This window comes from Chiloscyllium plagiosum, unplaced genomic scaffold (assembly GCF_037043375.1).
Source record: "Chiloscyllium plagiosum isolate Xiang-an unplaced genomic scaffold, Cpla_swu_hap1 HiC_scaffold_1, whole genome shotgun sequence".
NCBI lineage: Eukaryota > Metazoa > Chordata > Chondrichthyes > Orectolobiformes > Hemiscylliidae > Chiloscyllium > Chiloscyllium plagiosum.
The window spans coordinates 152,303,039-152,322,950 of NW_028270139.1; the positions used below are offsets into that span (position 1 = coordinate 152,303,039).

A 19,912-nucleotide genomic window follows, 5' to 3' on the forward strand; every position below is an offset into this window, starting at 1 on the left:
AGAATTCTGAGAGACAGGATTTATGATTACTTGGAAAACTATAGTTTGATTAGAGATAGTCAGCATGGCATTGTGAATCACCTTATTGGGATTGTATTATAGACTCCCTAATAGTCGGAGGGAAATTGAGAAACAAATTTGTAAGGAGATCTCAGCTATCTGTAAGAATAATAGGGTGGTTGTTAAGGGTTTAGATGGAGAGGAATTTGTTAAATGTGTACAAGAAAATTTTCTGGTTCAGTATGTGGATATACCTACTTGAGAAGGTGCAAAACTTGATATATACTTGGGAAATAAAGCAGGGCAGATGACTGGGGTGTCAGTGGGGGAGCACTTTGGGGCCAGTGACCATAATTCTATTAGATTTAAAATAATGATGGAAAAGGATAGACCAGAGCTAAAAGTTGAAGTTCTAAATTGGAGGAAGGCCTATTTTGATGGTATTAGGGAAAAACTTTCGAAAGCTGATTGGGCGCAGATGTTAGCAGGTAAAGGGGTGGCTAGAAAACGGGAAACCTTCAAAAATGTGATAACGAGAGTTCAGGGACAGTATATTCCTGTTAGGGTGAAGGGAAAGGCTGGTAGGTATAGGGAATGCTGGATGACTAAAGAAATTGAGGGTTTGGTTAAGAAAAAGAAGAAAGCGTATGTCAGGTATAGACAGGATAGATCGAGTGAATCCTTAGAAGAGTATAAAGGCAGTAGGAGTATACTTAAGAGGGAAATCAGGAGGGCAAAACGGGGACATGAAATAGCTTTGGCAAATAGAATTAATGAGAATCCAAAGGGTTTTTACAAATACATTAAGAGCAAAAGGGTAACTAGGGAGAGAATAGGGCCCCTCAAAGAACAGCAAGGCGACCTTTGTGTGGAACCGCAGAAAATGGGGAAGATACTAAACGAGTATTTTGCATCAGCATTTACTGTGGAAAAGGACATGGAAGATATAGACTGTAGGGAAATAGATGGTGACATCTTGCAAAATGTCTATATTACAGAGTAGGAAATGCTGGAAGTCTTGAAACACATAAAGGTGGATAAATCCCCAGGACCTGATCAAGTGCACCCTAGAACTCTGTGGGAAACTAGAGAAGTGATTGCTGGGCCTCTTGCTGAGATATTTGTATTATTGATAGTTACGGGTGAGGTGCTGGAAGACTGGAAATTGGCTAATGTGGTGCCACTGTTTAAGAAGGGTGGTAAGGACAAGCCAAGGAACTATAGATCAATGGACCTCACGTCGGTAGTGGGAAAGTTGTTGGAGGGAATCCTGAGGGACAGGATGTACATGTATTTGGAAATGCTAAAAATGTGTTGCTGGAAAAGCACAGCAGGTCAGGCAGCATCCAAGGAGCAGGAGAATCGACGTTTTGGGCATGAGCCCTTCTTCAGGAATGAGGAAAGCGTGTCCATGTATTTGGAAAGGCAAGAACTGATTAGGGAGTGTCAACATGGCTTTGTGTGTGGGAAATCATAGCTGAAAATATGTTGCTGGAAAAGCGCAGCAGGTCAGGTAGCATCCAGGGAACAGGAGAATCGACGTTTCGGGCATAAGCCCTTCTTCAGGAAAGGCTTCTTATGCCCGAAACGTCGATTCTCCTGTTCCCTGGATGCTACCTGACCTGCTGTGCTTTTCCAGCAACACATTTTCAGCTCTGATCTCCAGCATCTGCAGACCTCACTTTCTCCCGTGTGGGAAATCATGTCTCACAAACTTGATTGAGGTTCTTGAAGAAGTAGCAAAGAGGATTAATGAGGGAAGAGTGATCTATATAGACTTCAGTAAGGCGTTCGACAAGGTTCCCCATGGGAGACTGGTTAGCTCTCCGAATATAGGGAGAACTAGCCATCTGTAATATGTACATTTTCCATTTGGATACAGAACTGGCTCTAAGGTAGAATACAGAGGGTGGTGGTGGAGGGTTGTTTTTCGAACTGGAGGCCTGTGACCAGTGGAGTGCCACAAGGATCGGTGCTGGGTCCTCTACTTTTCATCATTTACATAAATGATTTGGACGTGCGCAAAAGAAGTACGGTTAGTAAGTTTGCAGATGACACCAAAATTGGAGGTGTAGTGGACAGCGAAGGGGGATACCTCAGAGTACAACAGGATCTGTACCAGATGGGTCAATGGGCTGAGAAGTGGCAGATGGAGTTTAATTCAGATAAATGTGAGGTGCTGCATTTTGGGAAAGCAAATCTTAGCAGGACTTATATACTTAATGGTAAGGTCCTAGGGAGTGTTGCTGAACAAAGAGACCTTGGAGTGCAGGTTCATAGCTCCTTGAAAGTGGAGTCGCAGGTAAATAGGATAGTGAAGAAGGCGTTTGGTATGCTTTCCTTTATTGGTCAGAGGATTGAGTACAGGAGTTGGGAGGTCATGTTGTGTCTATACAGGACATTGGTTAGGCTACTGTTGGAATATTGCATGCAATTCTGGTCTCTTTCCTATGTTGATGTTGTGAAATGTGAAAGGTTTCAGAAAGCATTTGCAAGGACGTTGCCAGGGTTGGAGAATTTAAACTGCAAGGAGAGGTTGAACAGGCTGGAACTGTTTTCCCTGGAGCGTCAGAGGCTGAGGGGTGACCTTATAGAGGTTTACAAAATTATGAGGGGCATGGATAGGGTATATAGACAAAGTCTTTTCCTTGGGGTCGGGGAGTCCAGAACTAGAGGTCATAGGATTAGGGTGAGAGGGAAAGATATAAAAGAGACTTAAGGGGCAAGTTTTTCACATAGAGAGTGGTACGTGTATGGAATGAGCTGCTAGAGGAAGTGGTGGAGGCTCGTACATTTGCAACATTTAAAAGGCATTTGGATGGGTATATGAATAGGAAGGGTTTGGAGGGATATGGTGGGTGGGACTAGATTGGGTTGGGATATCTGGTCGGCATGGACAGGTTGGACCGAAGGGTCTATTTCTGTGCTGTAAATCTCTATGACTCGATGACTCTAAGGGCAGGTCATGACTCACAAGCCTTGTTGAAATCTTTGAGGATGTGACAAAACACATTGATGAAGGTAGAGCAGTGGATATGGTGTAATGGACTTTAGCAAGGCATTTGATGACGTTCCCCATGGTAGGGCCATTCAGAAAGTAAGGAGGGATGGGATATAGGGAAATTTGGCTGTCCGGATACAGAATTGGCTGGCCCGTAGAAGACAGAGGGTGGTAGCAGATGGACAGTATTCAACCTGGAGCTCAGTGACCAGTGGTGTTCTGCAGGGATCTGTTCTAGGATCTCTGCTCTTTGTGATTTTTATAAATGACTTACTTGAGGAAGTGGAAGGAAGTGGAAGGATGGGTTAGTAAGTTTGCTGATGACACAAAGGTTGGTGGAGTGGTGGTTAGTGTGGGTGGCTGTTGCAGGTTGCAGAGGTGAGAAGTAGCAGGTGGAGTTTAACCTAGAAAAGTGTGAAGTGATTTAGGAAGGTTGAATTTGAATGCAGAATACAGGGTTAAAGGCAGGATTCTTGACAGTGTGGAGTAACAGAGTGATCTTGAGGTCCATATCCATAGATCCCTCAAAGTTGCCATCCAAGTTGATAGGGCTGTTAAGAAGGCGTACAGCTTTCATGAGCAGGGGAATTGAGTTTAAAATCTGCGATGTTATGCTGCAGCTCTGGTTAGACCACTCTTGGAATATTGTGTTCAGTTCTAGTCACCTCATTATAGGAAGGATGTGGAAGCTTTAGGGTGGGTGCAGAGAGAATTTATCAGGATGCTGTCTGGACTGGAGGGCCTGAATTATGAAGAAAAGCTGAGGCAGCTAGGGCTTTTCTCATTGGAGTGAAGAAGGATGAGAGGTGACTTGATAGAGGTGTACAAGATGATGAGAGACATAGATAGAGTGGATAGCCAGAGACTTTTTTCCAGGGCAGAAATGGCTGTCACAAGGAGGCATAATTTTAAGGTGATTGGAGGAAGGTTTAGGGAAGATGTCAGAGGTCGGTTCTTTACACAGAGGATGGTGGGTGATGATTCTCAATGCACTACCAGCAGTGGTAATAGAGTAAGGTACATTAGGGACATTGAAGTGACTTTTGGGTAGGTGCATGGATGAGAATAAAATGAAGAGTATGTCGGTTACTTTGATCTTACAGTTGCATAAAAGGTCAGCACAACATCGAGGGCTGAAGAGCCTGTATGGTGCTGTACTGTTCTTTCTTCTATGTTCTGTGTCCCATAAGGTCAGAAATGGGGATATTTTCTTGATTGCACAATGTTCAGCTAATCACTTCTCAAATACTGAAGCTGTCCATGTTCAAATGGAGCAAAACTTGGATAACATTCAGGTTTGGGCTGATGTCTAGAAATCTTGAGGTGAGTAACTCAGTGGCTGACTCTCCTTAGCTTATCCACAAGACACAAGTCTGGAGGGTAATGAACACTCCCCACTTGGAGCTCCAGCAATACTCAAGAAGCTTTACAACACCCAGGACAAAGCTCTTGATTGGCACCACATCTCACACCTTCAAGCTTTACTTTTTCTACCATCTATGTTCAATAGCATCAGTGTACATCTACAAGATGCCCTACAGCACCAAATCCTTGATCTCTAACATCTTGAAGGACAATGACAGCAGATACATGACAACACCAGGACCTGCAGTTCCTTGACAAGATACTCACAGTCCTCACTTGGAAATGTATTACTAGTCCTTCAGGGTGGCAGGGTCAAAATACTATAACTGCTCATGGACTGCAATAGCTCAAGATGGCAGCTTAGTACCATCTTCTCAAGGAAATTTGGGGATGGGCAATAAATGGTGGTGCAGACAATGACACCCACATCCGTGAATGACTTCTTAAAAGACTTGAATTATGTTTAAATGCAAGATCCAATCGAAGACTAAATAATACTAAACCAAACAAAACTGAACATATATCTGCTGAATCTGCAAGGTAGAACAATATTATTAAGAACATGTATATTCAGATCTGTTTTTATACTATAAACTATGCCATCTGAAGAATGATAGCTTTGAGAATCTGTTTCTCTACTAACTTGAAGAACATTCACTGAAAATTGAACAACTTCAGGCAAACCTAGACTGGTAATGGGATAGGATGTGATTGTGCTTAAAAGCTTGCACAATAAAACACGTGGAAGAGAGAAGAATAATATGCAAAGGTTAAAACCTATCAGGTAAAATCTGTAATGTTGAACAGAATGAGGCAAAGATAAAAATTCAGATTGATGGTACCATCACAAAACAATGACAGACTGATCAAACTTAATATTCTCAAAAAAATGATAACCCCAAAACAGCACTGACTTGCTGTAGTTACATTGCAACCATCTGGTACAATCACTAATTAACCACACAGCGTCCAATAACCCACATGACATTGTCACTGATGACAATACAAAAGAGGCCCTTTGGCCCATCAAGTTTGTATCAACAAAATGCCTACACAAGTCCACTTTCCCACATTAGCCTTGAGTATTATGCCACTTCAAGTGTTCATCCAAATACTTTTTAAATGTGAATTTTCCCACCTCAACTACACACCCAGGCAATGCATTCCAAATTCCCACCTTTCTCTGGGTGAAAAATATTAATCTAAATCCCTTCTAAACCTCCTGCCTATCACTTTAAAACTGTCCTCCTTGTTAAGAAAGTAGAGAAACATATTCTCAAAGCTATCATTCTTCAGATGGCATAGTTTATAGTATAAAAACAGATCTGAATATACATGTTCTTAATAATATTGTTCCTCCTTGCAGATTCAGCAGATATATGTTCAATGACTTTGTTTGGTTTAGTATTATTTAGTCTTCTATTAGATCTTGCATTTAAACATAATTCAAGTTTTTTTATCACTCCTGTGATTTGCCCATCATAAGCTTATCCACCTCAATAAATCCCCCCCTCCTCAAGCTTTCTCTGCTTCAAAGAAAACAACCTATGCTTATCCAGTTTCATTTCCTAATTGAAATGTTCCATCCCAGACAATACCCTGCTGAATCTCCTTTGCAATTGCATCCTTCCTATAGTACAATCACCAGAACTGCACACAGTATTCCAGCTGTAGTCTAACCAAAGTCTTGCACAACTCTAGGGTAACCTCCCTTCACTTAAAACATGTTTCTTGACTGATAAAAAGTAAATGTCCCTTATGTCTTTTTAACTACCTTATTAATCTGTCCGACTGCCTTCAGGGATGTGCGAACAATCAGCCCAAGATTTCTCTGTTCCTCCATTCCTTCTTAGTCTCCTGATATTCATGGACTTTTCCCTTGTTTTGCTACTTCTTCTAATGAGCATCACCTCACATTTTTTGGGATTTAGTTCCATCTGCCACTGGAATAACTTGTGGGAAGCCTGGACAAGCATAGGTAACTCAATTTCTTCCCAATCCCAAATGAGGTGGACAAAGTCAGAAGTCTTGTGACATCAGGTTATAGTCGAACAGTTTTATTTAAAATCACAAGCTTTCAGAGAGCTGCTGCTTTATCAGGTGAAATGGACTGATTAGCAGTCAATGAGCAGTCAGAACCTGCATATTATTTGAAAATAAAAATTCCATATAAATGTAGGTTTGTAGAATGCATGGTGACCCCATTTACCACGTTATATACGCGTTAAAGGCATGTTGCTGTAAAACCTCCTGATTACAGATTGCAAACAGCCATTAATTTTTAATATGAACAAATCACAATTTGGCAAAAATTCAACCTTCATCTGTAATTGCACATTCTCAGGTCTCTACCACATGGACAGAAATACAAAAAAATCCACCAGCCATCCCACCGCAGGTGCTCAGTAATATGTAGAGGACAGAAGTACAAGTTATTCTATTCACATTTAAACATTTACAAGTCATTTTCCACATTGATTGAGCATGAAACTGCAGAATAGTGAAAATCCTAATAGCTTGTCTAGGGAGTTTACTCTAAATACGAATCCAGATGCACAGCAAAGAGATCAACTTTGAACTGCCCCTGCAAACCACTCTGTTGGATCAAATCACCTCTAAAAATCTTATTATATTGAAAAACAAATGTATACAAATCAACAGATAATCCAGCATTGGCATCAATCCTGGATTTAGGATTGTAAAATGGCATGTCCAGCAGGTGATGCTGCATTGTTCTCTTCGCTAACCAAAACCAATCTCGGGGAGGGGTAGGGGGGGTTGGTGGCATCTCTATTAATGGCATCATGAAAGTCATTTTCCAAATCAGAATTTTCCACTGGAAAATATTCAGTCCCTTTGACCAGGTAGATCGAACAGGTTAATGGTACAGAGGTATACAGTCAGAAGAGTGGTCCTGGGAGTCCTCAATCTTGTTTCCAGGTTGCATAAAGTTGTCAAAAATGGACTGTGAAATCTCCCTGGTATCACCTGACACTTCCACAGATGATCAATCTCCATTTCTCCACTCTTGAACACTACTTGGAAGAAGAACTGTGTGCAGCACAGAATGGACTCAGGAATGAGGGATTTCAATGTTCAATAATAAGACAGGCTCAGTTGGACTGCTATTAAATAAGCTGGAAGCAACATGCCCTCCAATGTTTTGATCCATATGTGGAATGAATATTGTTACCTGCAGCAATGTCAAGGTTGTCCGCAGATGTGAGTCACCAATAGGAACAAAAACGAATCCACAAATGAGCGGATCTACCTGACCCGATTTTAAATTGACAGTGACAATATTTAAATTCACAATCTCTAGACGTTACATGCAGTGCCCTAATCACTACAGGACACTTTTCCCATTCCACCTCAGTGCAATGCTCAATGCAGGACATTCTTCCCAGTCAGCCTCACTGTGGTACTGACTGTAGGCCACTCTTCCCAGGTTCAGAAAAATGTTGGCACAGAGTCCATTGGCTAAATGACTCCCTTGTATTCTGCATTAATTTATGATTCCAAGTTGTTGCTAACTGCTGATATACATGGACTCTTACTTCAGCATCTTCAGTAGTACAGAGAAGAAAATAGAGGTGGGGCAGAAAAGTGAGGAAACAGAAAATGTTAGGTGAATTTGTTTTCCATTTTTTACGATCATACATAATAGTTATCATAAGACAGACATGCGTTGTTACAAGTGAGGTCACATTTCCCAAGGCGTTGATACCCATAATTTTCTCTGCAGCAAGGGATATCACTCATTTTCCCTTTTCAGTAACATAGAAACTTAAAAAAAAGGTGCAAGAGTAGGCCATTTGGCCCTTCGAGCCTGCACCACTATTCAATATGATCATGCATTTTCGATATCCCATTCCTGCTTTCTCTCCATACTCCTTGATCCTTTTAGACATACTGGCCACCTCCAGCTCTCTCTCTATATATATGCGTGTGAGTGTGTGTGTATATATAACACACATATATATAAACAAGCTGGCCCCAACAGCTTTCTGTGGAAGAGAAACACATTGCACACACAGTAAACAGTGCAGACGTCACTCCTTGTGGCCTGAGCGGTTGTCTGGGTAGGAGCTGATGCTGTTTGAAAGGAAAATAACATGTTAACGCAGCTGAAAAAGAAAATATAAATTGCCACCCGTGAAGCTGGAGCTACTCCATTATTAATTAATTTCATGTATCTCTGAAATCCTGTGTGTTTTAAAGTGAGAAGTCTCAAGGTCCCAGAAAGGCATTGGGATGATTTACAAAGTTGAAAATGTTCGCCATCATAAAGAGTAAAAAAAATTACAATTATTATCTCCCTCCTAAATGACTTTCAGTCAAGTTATCTGATTGCCATCAGGGTTCTGGAAGATGGATCTCTGTCTTGAAAGCAAAGCAACAGGCATGGCAGCAATTAGAACATTTTTGCTTTCAGTGATTGCTCAGAACATAAGACTCAAAACCTGTTGACAAGACAAAAGTAGGGCTTTTGGGAAAAAAGGTCAGAGAAGGCAGTAAAAAGTTTTACTGTGTCACGTTGGCTGATACATTACAGAAAATAATTGAAAATTGCACTTTGTGCATTTACGATGTGACACCAATGAAAAACTGTTATCGATAGTGAAGAAAATAGCACGACTTCCACTGCACAGAAAAGACCAAGGAGTTCAATGAATGTTTATAAAATCATTAAAGGCTTTTATCCTTTGGTCTGAGAATCAATAAAAAAAAAGTATCAAGTTGAAATTACAAGCCAAAGAAGAAGGAATAGGTCAATCAATACCTGAACCTGCTGAAGTAAATCAAATAGATTGTGAAAATAATTGGTTGGTGGTACAGAATCTAAGCATTGTTGGGAAAAGATACAGAGTCAAAGATTCTCATCTTGTGCTCATCAGGATAACTTGCAAGAAGATTAATTCAAATTGTAAATCGACATTTATGCTTCAGGAGAGGGAACTGCTGATTGCTTAGTAAGTGAACTTTAATTGGCAGTGGTGTTCCCATGGAAGTGCACATAATAATGCTGATTGATAGTTAATTTTAGGCTCTGTTAAAATTTTAAACCAGGCAGGTTAACTATGACTGGTCACTCATGGCCCTGAGAAGTGAATGGCTATCACAGAATTTGGTTAGTTGAAACAGACACAATGTTCTTTTTTATGCAGCCAGGTGGCCAACCATTTGTCTGATCCACATCAGAGATGACGATTCCAACCTTGATCACAAGAATTGGGCCATTTTTGTTGTGGGTTACCAAAAATTTGGTTGAAGAAGTGCTTTTTCCAGACGTTGCAAAAGAGCAAGAAGACAATAAGATGTAGGAACAGAAGTAGGCCATTCAGTCCACGGAGTCTGCTCTGCCATTCAATGAGTTAATGGCTGATCTGACAATCCTCAACTCCACTTTCCTTTTCCCTACAGCCTTTGGTTCCCTTCTTTGTTGAAAGATCTGTCTACATCAGACCAATAACCTAGCCTCTACAGCTCTCTGCAGTAAAGAATTTCAAAGCTTCATTGCACTTTGAGAAAATTCCTCTTATTCTCGACTTTTCTTCTTTACCTCCTCTTTGTGTACACCCCTCTAATCTGAGATTATGCCCTCTGGGAAACATCTACCCTGCCCAGCCCCCTACGAATCTTGCATGTTTCAATAAGGTCACCTTTTATCCTTCTTAAAAATCACACAACACCAGGTTATAGTCCAACAGGTTTAATTGGAAGCACACTAGCTTTCGGAGCAACGCTCCTTCATCAGGTGATAGTGGAGGGCTCGATCGTAACACAGAATTTATAGCAAAAAATTTACAGTGTGATGTAACTGAAATTATACATTGAAAAATTGATTGTCTGTTAAGCCTTTCATCTGTTAGAATAGAGTGATAGTTTCACTTCTTTCATGTGTAAATCACAAAACCTTTTTTTAAAAGTTGCATTCTTGGGTTAGCTGTTAACAATGGTGATAGCTAGACAATATGTTGAAGGTGTTGGCCCCCTGTGTTCTCTGTCTATGCCATGATGTTTAGATTGATTCTAATCTAAAAAGTGAGATATCAGAGTTGTACATAAATTTATGCAGTTTTGAGCTCAGAGTTCTACATGAATGCATGCAGTTTTTGAGCAAAGTGCAATGTAACTCTGCAAGTACAAATTCACCCCACAAAATATATGTGTGCATGTGGGTTTTTGTCTGTCTGTGTGTGTGTGTGTCTGACTGGGGTGGGGATTGTGAGAGTGAGAAAGTGTATGTGTGTGTGTGTGTGTAGTGAGTGGAGAGTGTCTTAAGTCTGTGAGGGGGTGCATGTGTGAGTGAGGGAGTGTGTGTGTCTATAAGGGTGTGTGTGGGTGTCTGTGTGCACCTTTGTGTGTACCTGTGTCCGTGTGTATATGAGAGTGTGTGTGTGTAGGAATATCTGTGTGTGTGTGTAGTGCAATGGTGATCACCTGTAATGTGACATGAACCCAAGGTCCCGGTTAAGGCCCTCCCTATGGGTACCGAACTTACCTATCAGCCTCTGCTCGGCCACTTTTCTCTGCTGCCTGTCCCGAAGTCCGCCTTGGAGGATGGTCACCCGAAGGTCCGAGGCTGAATGTCCTGGACCACTGAAGTGTTCCCAAACTGGGAGGGAACCCTCCTGTCTGTTGATTGTTGTGCGGTGCCCATTCATCCGTTGTTGTAGACTTTGTTCAGTTTCCCCAATGTACCATGCCTCCAAGCATCCTTGCCTGCAATATATAAGATAGACAACATTGGCTGAGTCACATGAGTACCTGCCATGTACAAGGTGGGAGGTGTTCCCATGCGTAATAGTGGTATCTATGTCCACAATCTGACACGTCTTGCAGCGTCCACTGTGACAGGGTTGTATGGAGTTGTCCTGAGAGCCGGGCAGTTGCTACGAACGATGATCTGTTTGAGGTTTGGCGGTTGTTTAAAGGCAAGTAGTGGAGGTGTGGGGAAGGTCTTGGTGAGGTGCTCATCCTCATTGATAATGTGTTGCAGGTCACAAAGACCCACATGCACACATATATTTTGTGGGGTGAATTTGTACTTGCAGAGTTACATTGCACTTTGCTCAAAAACTGCATGCATTCATGTAGAACTCTGAGCTCAAAAACTGCATGAGTTTATGTACAACTCTGATATCTCACTTTTTAGATTAGAATCAATCTAAACATCATGGCATAGACAGAGAACACAGGGGGCCAACACCTTCAACATATTGTCTAGCCATTGTTAACAGCTAACCCGAGAATGCAACTTTTAAAAAAAGGTTTTGTGATTTACAGACGAAAGAAGTGAAACTATCACTGTATTCTAACAGATGAAAGGCTTAACAGACAATCAATTTTTCAATGTATAATTTCAGTTACATCACACTGTAAATTTTTGCTATAAATTCACTGTTACGATCGAGCTCTCCACTATCACCTGATGAAGGAGCGTTGCTCCGAAAGCTAGTGTGCTTCCAATTAAACCTGTTGGACTATAACCTGGTGCTGTGTGATTTTTAACTTTGTACACCCCATTCCAACACTGGCATCTCAAAATCATGACTTTTATCCTTCTAAATTTCAGTAGATACAGGCCAAACCTATTCAACCTCTACTCATCAGAAAATCCTTCCATACTTGGTGACAGTACAGTGAATTGCTTCCAATGCCAATATATTTTTTCTTCAATGAGGAGCCCAAAACAGTACACTGTATTTCACAGTTGAACTAGTGACTTGTATAGTTTCAGCAACACTTCCTTATTTTTATAGGCCATGCCCTTAGAAATAAGGACTAGCCTTCCAACTGCCTTCTCTATGACTTGCTGAGCTTTGATGCTGATTTCCAAGCCTTCTCTTCCATAGCTATTAGCAGTCTTTTTCCATGTAAATAATATTCAGCTCCTCTATTTCTCCTGCCAAATTGCATAACCTTACATATGAGAGATTTGGGAAGTGATTTCTTTTTAATTTACCCATGGGATGTGAGTATCACTAGCTGGCCAGCACTTATTTCCCAACTCTCTTTGCCCTTGGAAAGGTGAATGGTGAACTACCTTTGTAAACTGCTGCAGTCCATGTGCTGTAGGTAGACAGAGAGGATTAGGGAGGGAATTCCAGGATTTTGACCCAGCGATAGTTAAGGAACGGTAATATATTTTCAAGTCAGGATGGGTGAGTGGCTTGGAGGGGAACTTGCAGGTGGTGATGTTCCCACATATTTGCTGTCCTTGTCCTTCTAGATGGAAGCAGTTGTGGTTTGGAAGGTGCTGTCTGGGGATCTTTGGTGAATTTTTGTAATGCCTCTTGTAGATAGTACACACTGCTACTACTGACCGTTGGAGGTGGAGGGAATGGATGCTGGTGGATCTGGTACCAATCGAATGGGCTGCTTTGGCTAGATGGTGTCAAGCTTTTTGTGTATTTGGATGTGCCCATCAAGGCAAGTAGGGAGTATTCCTTCACACTCTTGACTTGTGCCTTATAAATTGTGGAAACTCTGGGGAGTCAGGAGGTGAGTTACTCTCCACAGTGTTCCTTGCCTCTGACCTGCTCTTGTAGCTATTGTGTTTATGTGATGAATCGAGTTCAATTTCCGGTCAATGGTAAACCCCATCCTCTCTCAGTATGTTGACAGACTGGATTCACTGATGGTAACACCATTGAACGTCAAGGCATATTGGTTAGATTGTCTCTTTTTGGAGATGATCATTGCTTGGCATTTGTGTGGCACAAATGTTACTTGCTACCTGTCCTTTGGCACCTCCTCTGTGGTCAGGAGAGAATTAAAATATTAACTCTGATTTCTCTTCACCAATGCTGCCAGACCTGCTGAACTTTACCAATATCCTCCGTCTCCATGCAGATTTGCCCCCTGGGTCCTTAATGGGCCTTACTCTTTCCCTGGTTATCCTCGTCACCTTCATATATTTTGTAGAATATTTTGGGATTCTCCCTAATCCTACCTGCCAGTGTTTTTTCATGCCCCCCCCCCCCCCACCCCTAACCCACTTTGCTTTCCTAATTGCTTTCTTAAGATACTCCCTGCACTTTCTATACTCTATTGGAGCCTCCGTTGATTTTTCTCCCTTTGTACCTGATAAAAAGAGCTTCCTTTTCCTTCTTCGCCAATCCTGAATATTCCTCAACCTGCGAGGTTCTCTGGGCAGCTACATTTCACCCTGTAATTTCCCCATTCCTTTTTGAATGCCAGCCAACCCTCCCAATTGTTCAGCAGTGGATTTATCCAGAAGCTACTGTTCCCAGTCTACTTTAGTCAAATTCTGTCTTATTTTGATATAATTGGTCTTCCTCCAATCCAAAACCGAATTTGGCAGATCATCTTTTTCCTTTTCTATCACAAAGTATGATGTTGTGGTTGCTATCACTAAAATGTTCTATCATTGCCACCTGTCCAGCTTCATTCCCCAGAATTGTGTCCAGCACTGCAATGTCCTTTCCTGGACCTTTTACTTTTTGATACAAAAAGCTCTCCCAAATGCATTTCAAGGAATGCACCCTGTCTGAACCCTTTACACTGTGACTGTCGCAACTTATGTTGGGAATTCACTATTATCATTTTTACACATCTCAGTGAATTGTCTGTATATCTGCTTTTGTCCATGGAGAACAGCAGTAGATATTTTCCAATTTTTAGAGATGTAATTAGACACCTCCAGAGTAGGTGAGACGAAGCTCTCAGAAACTTCCTCTCTAAGTCACGTATCACCTTGACTTTAGGTTAGATTGCTATTTCTTTATTGGTCAGGTGAAAATGAGGACTGCAGATGCTGGAGATTAGAGTCAAGAGTCTGGTGCTGGAAAAGCACAGCAGGTCAGGCAGCATCCAAGGAGCAGGAGAATCAACGTTTCAGGCAAAAGTCCTTCATCAGGAATGTTTGTTGGTGTTTGGGAATGAAGCAAATCACTTGTTAACAGGATGCTGTATATTTATACCATGTGCACTGTTGTTTAAGAAGGCAGCTCACCATCACCTCCTCAAAGACTTTAACTTTCCTGATATTGATTGGGAAAGCTATAGCTCAAGTTCGTTAGATGGGTCAGTGTTTGTTCAATGTGTGCAGGAGAGTTTCCTGACACAATATGTAGACAGGCCAACAAGAGGTGAGGCCATACTGGATTTGGTTCTGGGTAACGAACCAGGCCAGGTGTTAGAATTAGAGGTAGGTGAGCACTTTGGGGATAGTGACCATAATTCGGTGATTTTTACTCTCGTGATGGAGAGGGATAAGTGTGTACTACAGGGCAAGAGTTATAGCTGGGGTCAGGGAAATTATGATGCGGTGAGGCATGACTTAGGATGTGTGGCCTGGAAAAGTAGACTCCAAGGCAAGAGTGTAAATGATATGTGGAGCTTGTTCAAGGAGCAACTATTGAGTGTCCGATAATTATGTACCTGTCAGGCAGGGAGGAAAGGGTCGTGCGAGGGAGCCGTGGTTTAATAAGGAATTGGAATCCCTTGTTAAATGGAAGAGGGCGGCCTATCTCAAGATGAGACGTGAAGGTTCAATTGGGGTGATTGAGAGTTATAGGGTAGCCAGGAAGGACCTGAAGAGAGAGTTAAGAGCAGCAAGGAGGGGACCATGAAAGGTCCTTAGTCGGTAGGATTAGGGAAAACCCTAAGGCTTTCTATAGGTATGTTAGGAATAAAAGAATGACTAGGGTAGGAATAGGTCCAGTCAAGGATAGTAGTGGGAAGTTGCGTGTGGAGGCGGAAGAGATTGGGGAGACACTGAATGAATACTTTTCTTCAGTATTTACTCAGGAACAGGGCATTGTCGTCGATGTGAATACTGAGTCACAAATAAGTAGAATGGATGGCTTTGAGGTATGTAGAGAAGAGGTGTTGGAAATCCTGGAAAAGGTGAAAATAGATAAGTCCCCTGGGCCTGATGGCATTTATCCTAGGATTCTCTGGGAAGCAAGGGAGGAGATTGCAGAGCCATTGGCCTTGATTTTTATGTCCTCTTTGTCTACAGGAGTAGTGCCAGAAGACTGGAGGATAGCAAATGTGGTTCCCTTGTTCAAAAAGGGGAGTAGGGATAACCCTAGTAACTATAGGCCGATGAGTCTCACTTCTGTTGTGGGCAAAGTCTTAGAGAGAATTGTAAGGGATAGGATTTATGCACATCTGGATAGGAATAATGTGATCAAGGATAGTCAGCATGGTTTTGTGAAGGGCAGGTTGTGCCTCACAAACCTTATTGAATTCTTTGAAAAGGTGACGAAGGAGGTTGATGAGGGGAAAGCGGTAGATGTGGTATATATGGATTTTAGTAAGGCGTTTGATAAGGTTCCCCATGGTAGGCTACTGCAGAAAATACGGAGATATGGCATTGAGGGTGAGTTGGAGGTTTGGATTAGGAATTGGCTGGATGGAAGAAGACAGAGGGTAGTAGTTGATGGCAAAGTTTCTTCATGGAGTGCCGTCACTAGCGGTGTTCCGCAAGGATCTGTTTTGGGACCATTGCTGTTTGTCATTTTTATAAATGACCTGGAAGAGGGGTTAGAAGGTTGGGTGAGCAAGTTTGCGGATGATACGAAAGTCGGAGGAGTTGTTGACAGTGAGGAAGGATGTGGCAGGTTACAGCAGGATATAGAGAAGCTGCAGAGCTGGGCAGAAAGGTGGCATTTGGTGTTCAATATAGATAAGTGTGAGGCTATTCACTTTGGTATGAGTAACAAAAAGATGGGGTACTGGGCTAATGGTCGGATACTTGGTAGTGTGGATGAGCAGAGGGATCTTGGTGTCCATGTACACAGATCTCTGAAAGTTGCCACCCAGGTAAATAGTGCGGTGAGGAAGGCATATGGCGTACTGGCTTTTATTGGTAGAGGAATTGAGTTCCGGAGTCCTGAGGTCATGATGCAGTTGTATAAAACTCTGGTGCGGCCGCATCTGGAATATTGTGTGCAGTTTTGGTCGCCATACTATAGGAAGGATGTGGAGGCACTGGAACGGGTGCAGAGGAGGTTTACCAGGATGTTGCCTGGTATGGAAGGAAGATCGTATGAGGATAGACTGAGACACTTGGGGCTGTTTTCATTAGAGAAAAGAAGGTTTAGGGGTGACTTGATTGAGGTGTACAAGATGATTAGGGGGTTAGATAGGGTTGACAGTGTGAACCTTTTCCCGCGTATGGAGTCGGGTATTACAAGGGGGCATAGCTTTAAATTAAGGGGGGGTAGATATAGGACTGATGTTAGGGGTAGGTTCTTCACTCAGCGAGTCGTAAGTTCATGGAATGCCCTGCCAGCAGCAGTGGTGGACTCTCCCTCTTTATGGGCATTTAAGCGGGCATTGGATAGGTATATGGAGGATAGTGGGTTAGTATAGGTTAGTTGGGCTTGGATCGGCGCAACATCGAGGGCCAAAGGGCCTGTACTGCGCTGTATTCTTCTATGTTCTATGTTCTATGTTCTAAGACAATTTCTTTCTCTTCACTCATGGGATATAGGCATTGCTGTCTGGGCCAACATTTATTGCTCATCCCTAGTTGCTCTTGAGAATGTGGTTGTGAGCTGCCTTCTTGAACCGCTGCACTCTATGCAGATTGTCCAGGAAGGGGAGGAATTCCAGGATTTTGATCCAGCAATACAGAAGGAATGGTGATATATTTCCAAGTCATGATGGTAAGTAACTTGGAAAGAACTTGCAGGAAGTGCTCTTCCCTTTCTAGGTGGCAATGTTTGTGGGCTTTGAAAGTGCTGTCATAAGATTTTTTTGTGTATTTCTGCAGAGTATCTTATAGATAGTATACACTGCTGCTACTGAGCATCAGTGTTGGAGTACTGAATGTTTGTGGATGTTGTGAGCCAGTTGAGCAGGCTGCTTTGTCCTGGATGGTGTCAAGCTTCTTGAGTATTATCGTATCTGCAACCAACCAGACAAGTAGGAAGCATTCAATTGCTCTCCTGACTTGTACCTTGTAGATCTTGTGTTCCTCACTACAGTATTTCTAACATCTGACCTTCTCATGTAGCCACTGATATTTATACAGAGAGTCCAGTTTAGTTTCCAGTCAATTTTGACTCTCAGGGTGTTGAAAATGGATTCAGTGACAGTAACACCACTGAATGCCAAGAGACAGTAGTTTTATTTCTTTATTCATTAATGGGATGAGGGCATCAGTGCATCAGCCACATTTATTGCCCATCCCTAATTGCCAGAGGGCAGTTAAGAGTCAACCACATTGCTGTGGGTCTGGAGTTACATGTAGGCTAGACCAGGGGTAAGGATGGCAGTTTCCATCCCGAAAGGACATTACTGAATCAAATGGGTTTTTCCAACAATTGACAATAGTTTCATGGTCATCATTAGATTTTTTTTAAAAACTGAATACTAATTCCACCATCTGCCTTGGCGGGATTCAAACCCGAGTCCCCAGAACATTATCTGGGTCTCTGGATTAATGAATAATTAATAATAATTAATTAATTAATACCACTAAGCCATCACCTGCCCCCAATTAGAATGTGTCTTATTGAAGATGGTCATTGCCTGGCATTTGTGGCAAATGATTCTTGGCACTTGTCAGTCTAAGCCTGGATATTGTCCAGATCTTGCTGCATTTAGACATGGACTGATTCAGTATCTCAGGAGTCCCAAATGGTGTTGAACATTATGCAATCATCAGTGGACATCTCTGCTTCTGACCATATGACAGAGGAAAGGTCATTGATGAAGCAGCTGAAAATGGTTGGGCCTAGGACACTAGCCTGAGGAACTCCTGCAGAGATGTCCTGAAGCTGAGATGACTGATCTCCAACAACAGAATGAATGAGAGGCAGAACTAGACAATACCACGTGACATCCTTTCACTCGGCGCAAGAGTCCCTGCGACCAAGTTCATGATGTGTGGATAGAGAGGACATGGATAAGGGTGTCACTGGCTATGCCAGCATTTATTACCCATCCCTCATTGCCCAGACAGCAGCTAAGAGTCAACCACATTGCTGTGGGCCTGGAGTCGCATGTAGGCCAGACTAGCAGGAAGAGCAGGAGCTCTCACCAAGAAGGACTCTCATGTGTTGTTAAGGTAAGACTTTTCAATTTATATTTCTTATGTATCATGTGATTGATTAAAAGTTTAATTGGTTAATTGAATAAGACTATAGTAGAGAAGTACTAGAAATTATTTAATATATAAATTGTAAAAGTTAATTAAATAAGTAGTTATGGCTGATGTGCTGTCGCTGTATGATGTGGGAGCTGGCTGATCCCATTGTGAACGGCAGTGACCATATCTGCAGAAAGAGTTGGTTGCTGGAAGAACTCCGGATCAGAATTGATAATCTGGAATCTGAACTTCAAACACTGCGGCACATCCGGGAGGGGGTGAGCCACCTGGACACTTTGTTTCAGGACGCAGTCACACCCGGGAGATTAAGTAATTCAAATTCAGTTCGTGATCAGGAACAACAGGATGTGACTGTATGTGAGGCAGGTAGGGGAATTCTGAGTTCAGAAGTGGAGGAGCCTTAGCCCTTGATCTTGTCCAACAGGTATGAGATTATTTGTCCCTGTATGGATGAGGAAAAGGGCTGTGGACAGGATGAGCCAGCTGACCATGGCACCATGGTGCAGAAGATCATTCAAGAGGGGGGAAGCAAAAAGACAAGATGTTATAGGGACTTCTATAATTAGGGGGACAGATAGTATTCTTTGCTAGCTGGATCGTGAGTCTGCATAGTGTGTTGCCTGTCCGGTGCCGGGGTGCAGGACATCTCCAACTGGCTTGAAAGGATTTTGGAGCAGGAGGGGAAGGATCCCAATGTTGTGGTCCATGTTGGGACTAATAACATAGGCAAGGCTAGGCTCGCAGATCTGTTTGGGGATTATCAAGCATTAGGAAGGAAATTGAAGTACAGGTCCTCAAGGATTATAATCTCTGGATTACTGCCCGAGTCACGTGTCAAACGGCATAGGGTTAAGAAAATTAGGGAAGTAAACACATGGCTCAGTGTGTTTACACATGGCTTAGTGTGGGAAAGAGGGATTCCATTTCATGGGGCATTGGCAACAGTTTTGGAACCGGAAGGATCTGTGCTGTTGGGACAGTCTCCACCTGAACCGATTTGGAACCAATGTTCTGGTGAAAAGGATAAATAGGATGGTCTGTAGGACTTTAAACTTGTGAGCTGGGGGGAAGGGTAAGGGAAAGCAACAGGGAGCATGGAGTTAAGTAGAAAGATAAACAGCAGGAGAGCATGTGTGCAGGGTTTAAATTTGAGGCAGAATAGGAATGCAGCAAAAAGGAAGGATAACTTAGGACATCTTACGATTTCCAATATCTCTAATAATGGTAAGAAAGTTAGCATTAAGGCACTTTACCTGAATACTCATAGTAATTGTAATAAAGTAGATGAATCAACAGCACAAATCATCATGAATGATTATGCTGTGGTAGGCATCACAGAGACATGGTTACAGGGGGGTCAGGACTGGCAGTTAAACCTCCAAGGATTGACAACTTATTGAAAAGACAGGGAGGTGGGCAGATAGGGCGGGGTTGCCTTGTTAGTTAAGAAT

The 19,912-nt window shown here is 42.3% G+C and overlaps 1 protein-coding gene across 2 annotated transcripts in view; it reads right to left on the reverse strand.

The window, feature by feature from the left end:
- LOC122558467 (attractin-like) overlaps positions 1-19,912 on the reverse strand; it is a 115,080-nt gene that overhangs the window by 68,779 nt on the left and 26,389 nt on the right. The window contains exon 2 of one of the 2 annotated variants that reach the window (XM_087991675.1): positions 10,872-11,092. In XM_087991675.1, the coding sequence (XP_087847801.1) occupies positions 10,872-11,092 (221 nt within the window). Of the gene's footprint in view, positions 1-10,073; positions 11,093-19,912 lie in introns of those variants that run through there. The other variant, XM_087991674.1, reaches the window with a different exon arrangement.